This window comes from Anolis sagrei, chromosome 4, assembly GCF_037176765.1.
Source record: "Anolis sagrei isolate rAnoSag1 chromosome 4, rAnoSag1.mat, whole genome shotgun sequence".
NCBI lineage: Eukaryota > Metazoa > Chordata > Lepidosauria > Squamata > Dactyloidae > Anolis > Anolis sagrei.
This window is the reverse complement of record NC_090024.1, coordinates 84,841,661-84,857,049: the sequence shown is the minus strand read 5'-3', so window position 1 is coordinate 84,857,049 and position 15,389 is coordinate 84,841,661. Positions and strand designations below refer to the sequence as shown.

At 38.3% G+C, this 15,389-nt stretch overlaps 1 protein-coding gene across 1 annotated transcript in view; it reads left to right on the top strand.

Annotated features, from left to right (window-relative positions):
• Nucleotides 1-15,389, top strand: part of BMP6 (bone morphogenetic protein 6) — a 113,742-nt gene that overhangs the window by 87,800 nt on the left and 10,553 nt on the right. Inside the window, exons 2-4 of the mRNA XM_060774787.2 lie at nt 135-327; nt 12,734-12,882; nt 14,809-15,006. Of these exons, the coding sequence (XP_060630770.2) occupies nt 135-327; nt 12,734-12,882; nt 14,809-15,006 (540 nt within the window). The remainder of the gene's footprint in view (nt 1-134; nt 328-12,733; nt 12,883-14,808; nt 15,007-15,389) is intronic.

Here is a 15,389-nt window from a genome sequence, read left to right as displayed (position 1 = left end):
TTGCTTTTTAATTTAAAATATTTGAAAAAGATTTGTAATTTTTTTTGTTTTGTTTTTTTACAATATTTTCTAGAAATACGGGGTGGGAATTGTGGATAATTGTAGTTAAACTGAAACTCCTCTTTTCTTTTCAGTTGAATATGACAAGGAGTTCACACCTTTTCATCGGCACCACAAGGAGTTCAAGTTTAATTTGTCTAAGATTCCTGAGGGGGAGACTGTTACTGCTGCAGAGTTCCGAATCTACAAAGACTGTATCTTTGGAGGATTTAAAAACCAAACCTTTCTGATTACCATCTATCAAGTCTTGCAAGAACATCAGAACAGGTTTGTGTCCCTCACTGATAAAATAACAGAAAACAGATGTGAAGCAGTCAAGGTGGTAACCTTGTATAATTTTGGGTAACATGGTATTAGAAATCTTTTTCTGATTATTTACAGTATAAGTATTTACTTTCTAAGCTATTATCTTGCATGCATCTACATGCCTTATTGAATTCAATAGGTCTTACTACTTACATTATATATATTGGGTTGCACTGTCAAACTTATTAACATGTTTTCTCGGTAGTTCACAGCTGTAAGTGTAAGTGAGAATAACAACAACCATCTAAAATTCCAATCCTATGTTGGCTAAAATCCAAAGTACAATTGTTACCAGAAGTCATTCCAAAATAGAAGGTGCTTCCTAAAAGATGTCTTCCACCTAGGATTTTGATAAATCATCAGAGGCTTCTTCATAGCAGATGCTCATTTTTTTCTTTGAATTATTAGTTGGGTTTGACTGAGAGTAACTCAACTGTGTCCAATATGTTGCTCCAGAGAGTTTCAGTATGATAGCTTTTTTCAAAAGTGTGCTTTATGTATGCTTGATTAGAAGTCAAATATTTCACGGGCTAATCTCAGTTTTTACAATGCCACTATTAAACTCTACCATGTATCAAAAGACAGCATTCAATTTTCTTTATCTACTTTGTCATTTTGTTAATGTCAATTTTGTTTCATGGGCATGTTTTATTATTATGTTCTATGTACTATGTCAGTTTGGTTTGGGAATCTGCTATCAAGAAGTTACTTCTGAATGCTATTAAAAATGACTGGGATGAGCCTGATATATATCAGATGGCCATCTGTTGCGAGTGTGTTGAGTGAATGCTCCTGTATGGCATGGGGTTGGAATTGTTATCTGTTGTGATTACTTCCAGCTCTATAATGCTGTGATTCGAGCTAAGGGTATCTAGTGACTAAGACTAATTGTAATATATACATCCTTTTCTTTACTGTTAATAGTAAAGTTTTGACTGTACTTGCATATAGTAAACAAACACTAGTAAAAATCAAAAGTATACAAACAGTATTACAAGAGCCTTGTGTACTTGAGACTGAAACTTTTGAATATTTCAAGCAAATGTTCTTCAATTTTTATATAAATACTTAATGTACAAAAGAAAGGAAAAGAAAATAATTAGATTATTTGTAAGAAGGTAACGTATTATGTTAATTGCATTGCTTTTGGATAGATGATACACATGGCGAGAATCATGAGTCCTTGCAGATGAGGAGACAAATTAATGGAAGAGATTTCTATATAATGGGGAATGAATGGCATGGATATATTCTGAAGTGACTGAAGCAGGGAACTTGAGAATGAATGTGTTCTGTGGGTTTGTGGAAACCCACTGGGCGACTTTGAGTGATTCACATACTCTTAGGGCCCTTTTACACACTCTTAGGGCCCTTAAGGGAGTGGTGGCGGCTAAATGACATTCCACAAAAATGCATGCTGATTCGGGTTAACAGCTGAACAATGCATGTTTAAAAGGAGTGCTTAACCCGATTTTGGCAAAATGTGCATATTCACATGACTATATATCCTGTAATCAAGAAAAACATGTGACTTCATTCCTGTATGCTGGCATGAACTGCTCCAGTGCATGTGCACATTTTAAAATCCTGAAACAGCTGATCTGTGCTGTAAACAAATGGAAACCATGGACACACAGGTGGCTAAATGGAAGCACAATTGGAAAGCAATTCCTATGAGAACTCTCTGCAACCATTCCTTTTTTCCAATGTTTATGAAATTAAACAGAGCTTGAATTTACAGGAGGGCAAGGAGAGATAATAAGAAATCTGCTTGTGTGTATATTTAGATATCAGCATGAGCAGATATAAGGTCCAGTGTGTCTCAGAGTGTCAATTTTTTAAAAAGAAAACTTCCACTGTCCATCTAGCAGATTTCTAATATCTGCTACAAAGAAAAGTGCCAGGACAGTGGAGGACCATTTACCAGGACTGACAGGTCTGTGTTTGGACTTGTTGTCAGGTCCCATGATTTTTTTGCCCCACTTATTTGTCACACATTTTGACGCTGTTTGGAAATGCACTTTGATAGGGTTGCCTTAGGGTGGCCATAAATAAAAAAAATGATTTGGAGGCATCCAAAACCAAAATTTGAGTCTGCAGCATTGAATGCTATGATTGTTATGAATGTGCTTTTGTAAGTAGGCAGAGGAGTACAGAGTGGGTTCATATCTAGTGTGCTGTGATAATGTCTAATGCCACATGTGAGAAAGAAGGAAGGAAGGGAGGGAGGGAGGTAACAGTCCACAAAGTGTTTCTGGCACATGCTTTGTATCTGAACCATATTTTAACTTGTGTCCTTCAAACTGGCTCTGATTAGTCAGTGACTAATTTGATGCCTGCTTCTATAGACTCTTTTTCTATTTCTTTGGCAAACTAAAAAGGAATAAAAGCCCAGATTCTGTCATCTGATACTTGCACAAGATGTGTCAAATGGAGCCCCCTGTGTGTAGATATTCCAAGCACCATTACAACACTTTTTGTTTGTTTTTCTTAGTTTTCTGGAATTATACAGATGTTAGCATTGTAAGAAAAACAGTCAAGATTATTGTGTTATTGCAAATTGCAGTAGTGAGGATTAAATAAAATAGTCTTGTGATCAAATTAATGACCTCAGGTTGTGAAATCTCTCATGTGTGCTTATGCCACTTTTACACTGCTATATAAAATCCAGATTGTCTGTTTTGAACTTGATTATCTGGCTGTGTAGACTCATATAATCCAGTTCACAGCAGATAATGTGGATTATTTGCTTTGATAATCTGGTTTATATAACAGTGTAGAAGGGGCCTTAGTTTTGGCCCCAAGGTCAACATTCTATATCCTTCTCAACCCTAGAGAAGAAATTCAAGTTCTCTGGATGCCAATGGAAGATCTGCTATTCATTTTAATGATGCCAGAATCCTACCTGGTTTTGAGGCATACTCTAGCCATTGTATCCAGAAAAGTCATAACATAAGCACTTACATGAACCCACAAGCATGATACTTCTTTTTATCTTTCTTTGTCTGTAGATAACTTGAACAATTAAGAGCTGAATATGCTTTGAAAAAACATAATTTATTGTTCCTCATTCAATTTAAAATGAAAACTTGCAAATGTAGTGGCTGACACATTTTTCATTATTTTTGCTGCTTTTGTGTAGATGATTCATTTGGAACATATTGTTTTCTTTTCCTATTGGGAACAGACTTTTAAGGCTCCATAGCAGAGAAGTACAAACTTTTCTTTTTAAAAAAGGCAAGCCAGCAAAGTAGTCAAGACAGCAAAATCCATCAACTGTTCCATACAAGCTAAAAGTGAACAGCTGTCTTTTGGTTAAAATACAATCTTGTCATCATTTACTTTGAGATGAGTAATTTGAATAAAGTTATCATGTTCCTAAACCTTTGATAAAATAATTATGAGTCTACAGGAACTGAGATTGTTCTGCTGTAAGTTATTTATATATGTGGGTTTAATATTTGTAAGGAGGCCAATATTTGTTGAATATTGGCCCCCTTACAAGCAGTGCCCTGTTGTAGAAAAGTAGATAATTGACAACAAAGTTTAGCATGTCCCATTTGCTGATGTGTGAGTTTGCACACAAGAAGCTTCCAAGTTGGGAGGCATTCAGAAATATGACTCCCAATATGCAGCCTGAAGCTGAATCATCCAGAAATCTATCAGATCGCTCTGTGTCATACTTTAAGTCTCCTTCACTTTAAGGATTTTGTTCGTCAACAATGGGGTAACCACATCAGTGGAAGACTTTACACATTGCAGGCACAAGAGACCCATAAATGAAGCTACGTCATGCCCTTTTCTAAGAATTTTGTCGAGATTACTAATTAATCCTTTAAAGAGTGAAGTGTGTAGATACAATGTTCTCTCTCTCTCTTGGTGTGTGTGTGTGTGTGAAAGAGAGAGAAAGAGAGCACTTTTAAATCTTCCTTTGGGGTTTACATGTTGGCACTGGCCCTTCCATTTGAATCAGAGTTGATTAACTTACAAAATCTACCACTGAAGTGCAGTTATGAACCTTCTTTCTGGTATTCACCAAGGGAGAACTGAGTAGACAGCCAAATTTTGTGCTAAACAGTTCCTACCTTTTCTCCATAATCTGTCTATTTTATTTCGCTAAAGATAGAAAAAAAACTTGTGTGTGAGTGTGAGTGAGTGAGTGAGAGAGAATCTGGATTATATTACTTCAGTGAATGGAAAGTCTTTATTATTTTGGCTCAGTGGGGCTGAAAACAATAAGGCATGGACTTTATCACCCAAAGGTTGGCCTTGTTATAAGGACATGTGGCAAAGTTGGGGAGGAAAATGTGGTAATAATAATAATAATAATAATACTTTATTTATATCCCGCTCCATTTAAAACACAAAATATTTCACTGGGCAGGGCCAAATCCAAGGATAAAAATTTAAAACACTGGGAGATAGGACAATGTAAAACATCGGGAGGAGGATCCGGGGATGAGGAAGGATTTAATTGCACGAACCATAAAATAAAGTGCTTCTGAGGTCATTTTGTGCCAGGTTTGGTTAGGGAGTATCTTATGTTCAATCACTGAAGGCACATTGGAATAACCAGGTTTTCAGATTCCTCCTGAATATTGCCTCCTGATACTGCAGTTATGTTAATTGAATGCATATCGAATATGAGTTTTTGAATGTTGCATCATTCTTATCCATACCAGAGGTATATCTTAATATAGCAAAGTGCCATAAATAAAGGAATGAACTGCTGAAGGCAGTACAAAATCATACTTTTGGAATGGATGAAATGTTATAAGTGTTTTCCAATCTAATGTGATTGGAACCTGCTTTGTCTGTTTTTAAAAGAAAGGCTACAAAACCACTTAATGAATAGTTGGAATGGGCTTTTATATTTTCTGTTTCTCTTCTGGGGAAGTTGGGGTATTGGCTTTAAATCAGATTATCATTGCACACCACATTTTATCATTATAAAAACCACTGAAGTTGTTAGTAAAACATAATGGAAATATTAATGATATTCACCATAATTAGAGTAAGCCTTTTTATTCTGAAAGCTATCAAGAAAAGAGCACATTTCCTGAAAGAAGAACCAGGAAAATAAGATTCTGACTGTAAATAGAAGGTCAGCTGCTGTCCTCTCCTTTTTGCCTTGTCTTTTATTCATGTTGTATTTTTAAATGGTCATATGACTGGTCAAATTAATTAATTAATTAATAATAATTATTATTATTGTTATTCGTGTAAGGTAGGTCAAGTTTCTCGCCCACCTTAATATCCCTTTGGGAAAAACGACACAGTTTTTCTCTGATTGTTTGTGAAGTCAGTAAGCTAGTAAAATAAAATAATGGTAACATTTACACTTCTTTCAATTGGAGCCACCTGAGTTGAACAATAACATTCTGCACTCCTCTTGATTCACTGATTTTATACACATACTGTAATTATGTAGCAGAGAACAGACACTTGTTACCTAAGAATGATTCACACTCATAGATTGAGTGACTAAATATGTGTTTCAGCTTCGTTGCTGTTCTTGTGAATACACCAGTGTAAGTGTAGATCACCATATTAAAGAAATTAAAAGTTATTTTCTATGATTTGATGAGCTGTGACTCAGACACATTTTGTATCATGCACAAGATTGCTTCTCGTTCCAACTTGCGGTGGCAACATTAAATCAGCACCAAGTTGTTTTGATGTATTCCTGCTTAATTATAGACATACCAGGAAACACATCTGTATCCCTATGAATGGAATTTTTGTAACAGTATAGTTCCATATTTGCAAATGCAAAATATGGATGGATATGCAGGATAGAGAGAGCAACAAGGAGCAGCTAAGTGGTGAGAGAAGAAGAAACGCTATTATATGTCTGACTCAGAGCTCGGAACTAACATGTTACAAGTAACAATGTTTCCTGTAAGTAATTTTTTTTTTGGTAGAGGTTGCACAACTGTAACCCGTTTTTGTTTCATTTCAACACTAATGCTAGCTAATTATGGTTTGGGGGGGGGGTAATGATTAATATTGTTGTTTGAAAAATTATTTTTCAACTGTAATTAAAACGTACCTCTGTTTATTTGATCACTGACCTCCTCCAGACTCCTCAGACTACTATTTGCCTGCTTTCATAGGTGATTTTTTCCCTAAAGCCCTCAAAGCAGCAATCTAGCTTTCTAATAGGTTTAGGGAGAGGACTGATATTGATGACATTGGGCTAGCTGTACCAGTGCCTAACTTGTTGAACTTTTCATAAAGGCACCTTTTTCATTCCTGCCCATCTGACCCAGCAACCACTGACATGTTGACTGGGCTATTTAAATGGGAACATAGGCTCTGGTTAAGAGGGGAAGATTAAATGTGACACTCTTGTATATTCACTATTTTAGGGTGAGTCTTACTTCCGCTCATGGTCAATTGATGCCCATGTTATGAAGTCTGCACTGAGCTGTAAAGGTTTCCCCTGACATTAAGTCTAGTCGTGTCTGACTCTGGGGAGTGGTGCTCATCTCCATTTCTAAGCCGAAGAGCTGGAGTTGTCTGTAGACACCTCCAGGGTCATGTGGCCAGCATGACTACATGGTGTGCCGTTACCTTTCCGCAGAAGTGGTACCTATTGATCTACTCACATTTGCATGTTTTCAAGGTTGGCAGAAGCTAACAGGGGGAGCTCACCCCACTCCCCAGATTTGAACTGCCAACTTTTTTGTCAGCAAGTTCAGCAGTTTTACCTGCTGTGCACTAAGCTATAGTCAGCTGTTATTTATTCAATGAATGTCCCATTTCTTCCCTATTGGACCCAAATCATGTATTATTGGACATACCTGTAAGCTATCTTGCAAATTGCAAATCAAAATATCAATTTAAATAGATAAAGATTTTTCAGAGAAGAAGGTTTTGACATCGATTTGTTTTAAATAACATATTAAGCAGAATTGGTATTGGGGAAAATGTCAGCGAAGTAGGTGGGAGAAGAGCAACAAAATATAGCAGGTTAAAAGTTTTGCACACATTGAGCAGAATATTAATATATATGGCTTTCAATTATATATGAAATAGTAGTGTAGGTGTGCATAAACACTCTTACAACTTTTGGTTCCAGAGATTACCACTATGTAGAGTCTAGACAGTTATGTCAACATGTCATTGAAGAATAGTAAACAAAACAAAGCAAAAATCAGCAGGAGGAAAGTTTTTAGGGAGTTGGGATAATTAATGGCTCAGTAAATGACAGTTGATACGTAACAGTCCAGTTAGGCACTTTGAAGACAGGCCAAAAACATTGGTCCCTGAGAACCATAATTAAAGTATGTGGATCAATGTTTAAAAATTGATGGTATGAGAGAAAGTGTTCTGTTTATGATCACTGCATTAAAAGTAATATATTTTTCCGGTTGGAGAGCAACAACAACAAATTAATGTACGAAAGAACACACACACTCTTAAAATATAGCTGTGATGTTTTGCTGTGGCAATGTTCCATTCTATGATGTATGTTTAGGAAAGAGGGGGAAATTTATTTTAGTTTGACACTTCTGCCAACTATAGTAGCAAAACCAGAAGCTGTTTGACTAATTACATAAATCTTTATAGTACAATCAATATTGAGATAAGTAGTTGGAATTAATTATAAAAATTGGGCTGTTTCTCTTGAAAACTGTACAGAGGTTTTAATGAAAAACATGTTAGATTACATAGGAAGTGTTGCAATCAGTTGTGAAGTACTTCTCCTGAAAATGTTCTAAATATAAGGCCAGGATGTATTGGTTAAGAATAGTAGCTAGAGTTGATATTTATAAAGTAGCAAATGAACACTCTTCTTTGAAAAGCTAAAGCTAATATTCCTTTCTTGAGAGTCTTGTGGGTAAGAAATGTGGGGCAGAAATTCTAGAAATAAATTATTTCTCTGTAGACCATCTGTATTGCTTAGGTAAATTGGGCACTTCTTTCTAGATCATTTGTTTACTGACTTTATTTCCTCTCATAGAGGTTAACTAAAGAGTAAAAAAATTGCATGTGTACAGATGTACACACAAAACAGTCTTGTACTGGGGTGAAAATTATTTATCTGTGTAGCGCAGTGTAGCTTACTTGGTTGCAGGCTTCTCTCCAAGAATTTTTAATTAAAGCCACTGTGGAGTAGTGGTTAAAATGCTACACCAGGAATGAGGAGAACCATTTCAATTAACTGCTCAATCTTGAAGCTCAAGAGATGACTATTCTACACCTTAACTTTATTTTTAAACTTGCTGTGAGGAAATTTGGTAGGGTGTGGGGAACATTTTTGTAGGAGGGGTGGACTATACTGTGTAACCATGGAACCATATCCAAGATTTTTCTTACCTACTCCCAAGGAAAAAAAATGTGTACTTGGCCTAGAACAGTGGTTCTCAACCTGTGGATCCCCAGGTGTTTTGGCCTACAACTCCCAGAAATCCATTTAGTTTACCAGCTGTTAGGATTTCTGGGAGTTGAAAGCCAAAGCATCTGAGGACCCACAGCTTGAGAACTACTGTCCTATTGTCTAATTTAGTCTAGAAAACTATGGGAATGGTGTCTGGACTCCGGAATAAACCCACTATTTAATTAATTTGTCACAAACCAGGGTTTTCCTAGTTTGTGGCAAATTAATTTGGGATTGTCCGGAGTGTCATCTGGACAGCCCCCTTTTTATTGCAGAAATGTCCGCAATAAAGGGGCTGTCTAGATCTGCCCTTAGACATGGAAAGAACTGTGTATTGTGAACTATTATCAGAAAACAATATATGTGTTGATTGATTTGATTCTTGTAGCTGGTGAGATTACAATGTGAATAAACAAGCTGAGTCTCTGAGGGATTGTGTTTGCTGTTTTCAGAATTTGTACAGAACTTGTATGTCACCTGAATCTGGATGACAGAACTCCAGTCAGTATGCTTGAGAAATCTGAGTTTACTGTGAGTCTCCTGGGGACTTTATTTGCTGTTTGGAACCCAGCTGAGGGAGTGTGTAGCTGCACCTGACTTGAAAAGGCAGCACATTCAGTCATTTGGTAAATAAACACCAGCTGCTCTTGTGGCTTAAGTGGTGGAGTTTTGAGCTGCAAATAGCCAGAACTGAAAGGTTGTTTGAAGTGTACACTGACGTTGCTGTGTGAAGATTTCTGTGAGTCAGTTCCATCAATATTTAAAATGTTAATTTAATCTCCCCAATTTTCAGTATTAAGCAAATGAGCAAAGGAACGTCATATTTTGTCTGAATTAGTGTTAGAAAGCCAAAACCTCATGGGTCATTTGATGCAGTCAGAACAAAAATGTAACCCTTAGTGCTTCCCAGAGTACATCTACACCAGCTTTGATCCCCATGCTGAATTGGGGATCCACGTTGAATTAGTTGACCCATGTTGAATTAGTTGACACCATTTTAACTGCCATGGCTGAATGTTATGCGAGTTGTTATTTTACAAGATCTTTAGCCTTTCTACTAGAGTGCTGATGCCCCACTGGCATATAAATTCCAGGATTCCATAGGACTGAGCAATGACAAAGTGGAATCAAACCAAATAATTTCTACTGTGTAGATCAGGCATGGGGTTTCATTGTTGGCCTGGCTGGGAGTGCCGATCCAGCAGGGGGGGGGGGGCAAGCACATGCTGGGTGGGGAGGGCCAAAGGGGGGCTCAAAGGAAGGCGGGACCAGGAGGGTCAGACCTGGGTCAGTGTCATCCTCAGATTGTCCTCCCAACATAAGGATGGGACTGTTTCCCCCATATTTATGCTTGGAGGAAGGTGAGACATACAGTGACTGCCCTGATCCTCCCCCCATCCTCCTCCCACTCCCTCTCCCCCAATCCTCAGGTTGTCCTCTTTGCCTTATGCTGGGAGTGGGTGAGACAGGCCATGGCTGAGTGTGTTCCATTCCGGAGGGCTACCAGCCGCCAAGTGCCTTCCTTGAGGAGTCCTCCTGGCATAAGGATGGAGCTGCTCACACCATCCTTAAGCTGGGTGGAGGGCAAGACACAAGGTAGCTGAGAGCGCTAAGAGGGCTCTCAGCTGCTACATGCCTTCCTCCCTCATCTTTTTAGCATAAAGACATGGTGGACCACCGTGTCCTTCTGCCAAGAGAACAGTGAAAATGAGGAGGGCATGAGGTAAGTACCCAGGGGGGCACATCTGGCCCCTGGGCCTTAGTTTGCCCATGCCTGGTGTAGATGCATCTTCAGTTTTCCTAGATTGAGGCCCTTATATGTAGTGTGGAAAGTAAAGCTCCTGGTCTATTTTTCTTTACATTTGACTGTAGTTTGCTAATTGATTATATCTAGTGAGTTATATCTAGATTTTGGGCACAGTAGGCTTACGTGATTTTGGAAACTTTTTCATCAAATGGAGGCCCCATCTACACTGCCATACAATGTAGTTTCAGAATGCAGATTAACTGTATTGAGCTGGATTATATAGTACTGTAGACTCATATAATCCAGTTAATGCAGGTAATCTGTACTCTGAAACTGTATTGTATGTAAGCGGAGACGGGGCCTGTAAAATCAGGGTTCAAATCCTCACTCAGCAATGGAAACTTACTGGGTCACCTTCTGAAAGAAATCTTCAAAGAAAACCCTATGATAGTATCACCTTAAACTAGGAATTATTTTATGGCATGTATCAATGACAACAATAACTATCCAAACAGTATGGGATGTGGGATGTGGGACTGTTGGCTTCAGAAGGAGGAGGAGTTGCTGAAAATTTTTCCCTTATCTCTGAACAAATCCTCACTCAGGGAGTGCTTCTGCTAGTTAGAGGGAACATTTAGATCTGATACATTGCATATAAATCCGGATAGATAATTGGCAGATTAGACCAAGAAAGTGGTTTAAATCTAATAGGTGGTAAAGACACCCCAAGTTTTAATTAATGCTAGTAATGCCAAGGTGAAGAAGTTCAACACTTTCCACTGATTTCTGTAGGGTAAAATTAAACAAGCTGCTGTCTGGAAAGACACTGAGAAGAAGAAAAAATGGAACAATTTTCCAGACTCCAGATATTCCTATTATATTGCAGTGTGTTCTGGTTTCAAAACCACACCATCCCAGGCAGTGAATTCTTGTTAGTTCTGCAAATACCAGCATAAAATGGAGATGAAAACTGCTAGAATTGGCATGTTGCTGTGAATCAATATATCAGTCTATTTTTAAAATTATTTTTCTTCAGTATGTCTCTCTAATACAGGCATCCTCAAATTGTGGCCATCCAGCTGTTTGGGCCTCCAACTCCCAGAAGCCCTAACGAGCTTGTTCGATTGTCAAGGATTTTGAGAGTTGAAGGCCCAAACAGCTGGAGGGCCGCGGTTTGAAGATGCCTGCTCTAATTCAACTGTAGTCTTTGTGACTGCATTTTCTACCACCAACCTGCACTATCTCTCCAGTCCTCTGGGGAGGCCCTCCTTTCGTCTCTTCCTTTATCACAGGCAAGATTTGTGGGAATGAGGGAGAAAGCCTTCTCCGCTGTGGCTCCCCGTCTTTGGAACTCACTACCTGGTGAGATTAGGCAAGCCCCCTCCTTAGCAGACTTCAAGAAAAACCAGAAAACCTGGCTCTTCCATTGTGCCTTTGGAGAGTGATGATTTATCCCACTTCTGTTTGCCCCATCTATAGTGTTGCCCCTATGATGCACTTTCTCTCACCCTAAACTGAATGCCTTACCCCACTGTTTTATCCTTCTTGAGCTCACTTACACATTTTCTATTCCTGCCTCTCCCAGGGTTTTTATCATTTTATCATTTATTTCCTTCCTTTCTACCCCGCCATTCTCCCACAAGGGGAGTCATATCTCGTCCATTTGGCCTGTCCACCCTGTTCGGTTTTATATTGTGTTAATTTGCTTTATTGTTTTGTTTTGCTTCTGTAATTATTTTCTGTTGTAAGCTTTGTTTTTTGCACTCTGTATTTTATTGTGTTGTATTGTATTTTTTGGGCTTGGCCTCATGTTAGCCACCCTAAATCCCCATTGGGGAGATGGTGGTGGGGTATAAATAAAGATTGTTGTTGTTGTTGTTGTTGTTGTTAACTGCACTTCAAAATTTGTGAGCACAGCTGATAGTATTTTTGTTGACTCTGCAAATTTATTCAGAGCTTCGTCTTGTCACATTTAAATATTTGACATTTTTGCTGGCCAAATTGGTTCAAGGAAATGCAAATACAACATATAACCATAGATAACAGCTTCCATCCTTATTAAATATGTAGTTACATTCACGGTGAAATTACAGTGACAGGCAACAAAAAGTATTTTTGCTATTGCCTCCTGGAAGTATTGAAGCCATGAAAGCAAACAGGAAACTTGGACCAGAATGATAGTGCAGTACTCTCCAGTCTCTTAAGCTGCTGCTGCTTTTGTTTGTCTTCTTCAGAGATTCAGATCTGTTTATGCTGGACACCAGAGCAGTATGGGCCTCAGAAGAAGGCTGGCTGGAGTTTGACATCACTGCCACCAGTAACATGTGGGTGATAAACCCTCAGCACAACTTGGGACTCCAGATGAGTGTGGTGACCAGGGACGGTAGGTAACAGGCCAACATACTTTAAACATCTGGCCAATGACCTAGTCATTAATTGGAAGCTATGTTTATAGCATTCAGCTGTGATGTGATGCTCTGCTTAATGTAGCCAAAAGCACAGCTGGGATATGCTCGCTGGGCTCTGAATCCAAACACAGATTGAAAGCTGCTCCGTCTGCTGGTTGTTCAGTGTTTGAGGCTGTAATACACTGGGAATGCCTGGCTTTTTAAAAAGAAAGCAAGAGGAGGAAAGGGAAAATCAGAGTCCTGTGGAATCTTTAATATTAGTTTCCCTTTTTATTCTTTTCTCTTTATCAAGGCACTTACTCCAAGTGTTTTTCCTCTCTCTCACACACACATCAAAATACTTGTTAAGTACCCACCACACATAAGGGGTTGTGAAAGCATCTTTTGAGATACTGATGAGGAGTGTACTGCCCACTTGGCTCCTAAGGCTGCTAGTGTAAAAAAAAAAGCCACAAAGAGAATAATGCACCTTTAAAAATGAACTTCTGCTTTGTTGCTGAAAGTTTTATTCTGTTTTCTGCTCCATTTTACAAAAGACCATCAATATTTTTGGAGCTATAGCAATTTGCAGAATATCCTTCTGCTTGGCTTGGAAGTCAAGACATTTTCTCCTAATAGACACAAAACAGATAAAGCTGCCTTAAATAGAGTTGGGTCATTTCTCCATCCAGCCCAGAAGCTGGCCATATTAGCCCTTCAGATACTTAGACCCCCATAACATTTATTAGCTTTAGCATACCTGAAGGGACTTTGAGAGTTACCGTCCACAAGCATTTGGAAGGCCAAAATTGCCCACCATGACCTAGCCCAATATAATCTATTCCGATTACCAGTGACTTTCCAAGGCTGAATGGTTTTAGTAAGAGCCCATTTATGTCTTTGAATTTTATGGAGGAGGCCCTTCTCAATGTCCCACCATTCTCACTGGTACATCTGGTGGGAACATGCAAGAGGACGTTCTCAGTGGCTGCTCCGAGACCCTGAATTTTCTTTCCTAGAATTACTAGGGGGCCTCCTCTCATGTCTATTCTTTCATAGGCATGCCTCCTCCCTCATTTCAGCCAGTCATGATGTTGTAATTGCACAAAGGGAAAGGGATTTCATATGTTGTGTTGTCTTGATTTATTGTTTTGTCTTTTTGATGGGCATCTTTTTAATGTTATCAATAGGTTAATTTTGATGTTTGTGCTATGTAAATTCTTTTAGCATTAGCTGTTTAATTTTTATAAACTGACTTGAGCCCTGGGGAAAATGTGGGATATTAATATTAATTCATGCTTGATAAAGTAGAAGGCAGTAGGAATGCCTCAAGGTAGTCATAGCTCTGAATTTTAAAGACCTGATAATGTTGTGACTTGGAGACCTGTCACTTATTCAAAGGGTCACCAAAATCCAAAGTCAACTTGATACCAGTTAGCACTGTCAGATTATTATTATTATTATAAATATATATAATGAAACATTTCTGAATAAATTGTGCAAGATAAACAAAAATGTGTGAAATAAAAGACATTTTAGATATGCTACCAAACTGTATTTTTGCACAGATCACAGAACTGTATTTTTTTTAATACTTCATATGGCCCTATTAAGTATGTCTCATTATATTTTCCAGTCTTTTCCTGCTGATTTGCAATCAGTTTACAAAACCAGTTATTACAGCAATTGTGCATGCATGACCTTTTGAACTTTAATAAAGCAAAGCTTTTGAAATTTCCATACTCATTAGAATATTTGATAATATTCACAATAGAAGGGGTGGGAATGGGTGAGTGGGAAGAAAAAACTAAGTGGGGCAACAGACTGTTAGCTTGTAGGAAAGCGGCTGTGTTGCTCAAAAGAACTATTCAGAAACACTGTACTCTTTATATGACACACCACTTTTTTGGTTTAATTTATAGGTCTCAGTATAAACCCTAGAGAAGCAGGACTAATAGGTCGAGATGGCCCTTATGACAAACAGCCTTTCATGGTGGCTTTTTTCAAAGTGAGTGAGGTTCATGTTCGAACGGCTAGGTCAGCCTCCAACAGGCGCAGGGAACAGAGTCGAAACCGCTCCACTCAGCCTCAAGATGTTTCCAGGGTATCCAGTGTCACAGGTAATCTCTTAAATGCTGGTTGTGCAAGGTGAAAATAAAATATTCGTGCTGTTTTTGGTTCATCACATCCCTTATACTTTACATGCATAGGTCACTTTTAATTCTTACCTCATTTATCTTGGAATTACATTTTTTTTTGTTCCCTTGTCACCAAAGTGTAGTAAAATAGCAAGAAACTTCCCAATCAAAGTCCTGCTGGCGACTTACCTATGTGCAAGTTCATTTATGGAAGCAGCTCGATATTTTTGTCTCATGTGCAATTTCCACTCAGATCAAGATTGTGGGATTGTGCACACGGTGCCATTGCACTCACTGATGTAATTGTATACTAAGTTCTATAATGTTGGCATCTGACACAAGGTTGTATAGTGCAATGAAAGCAG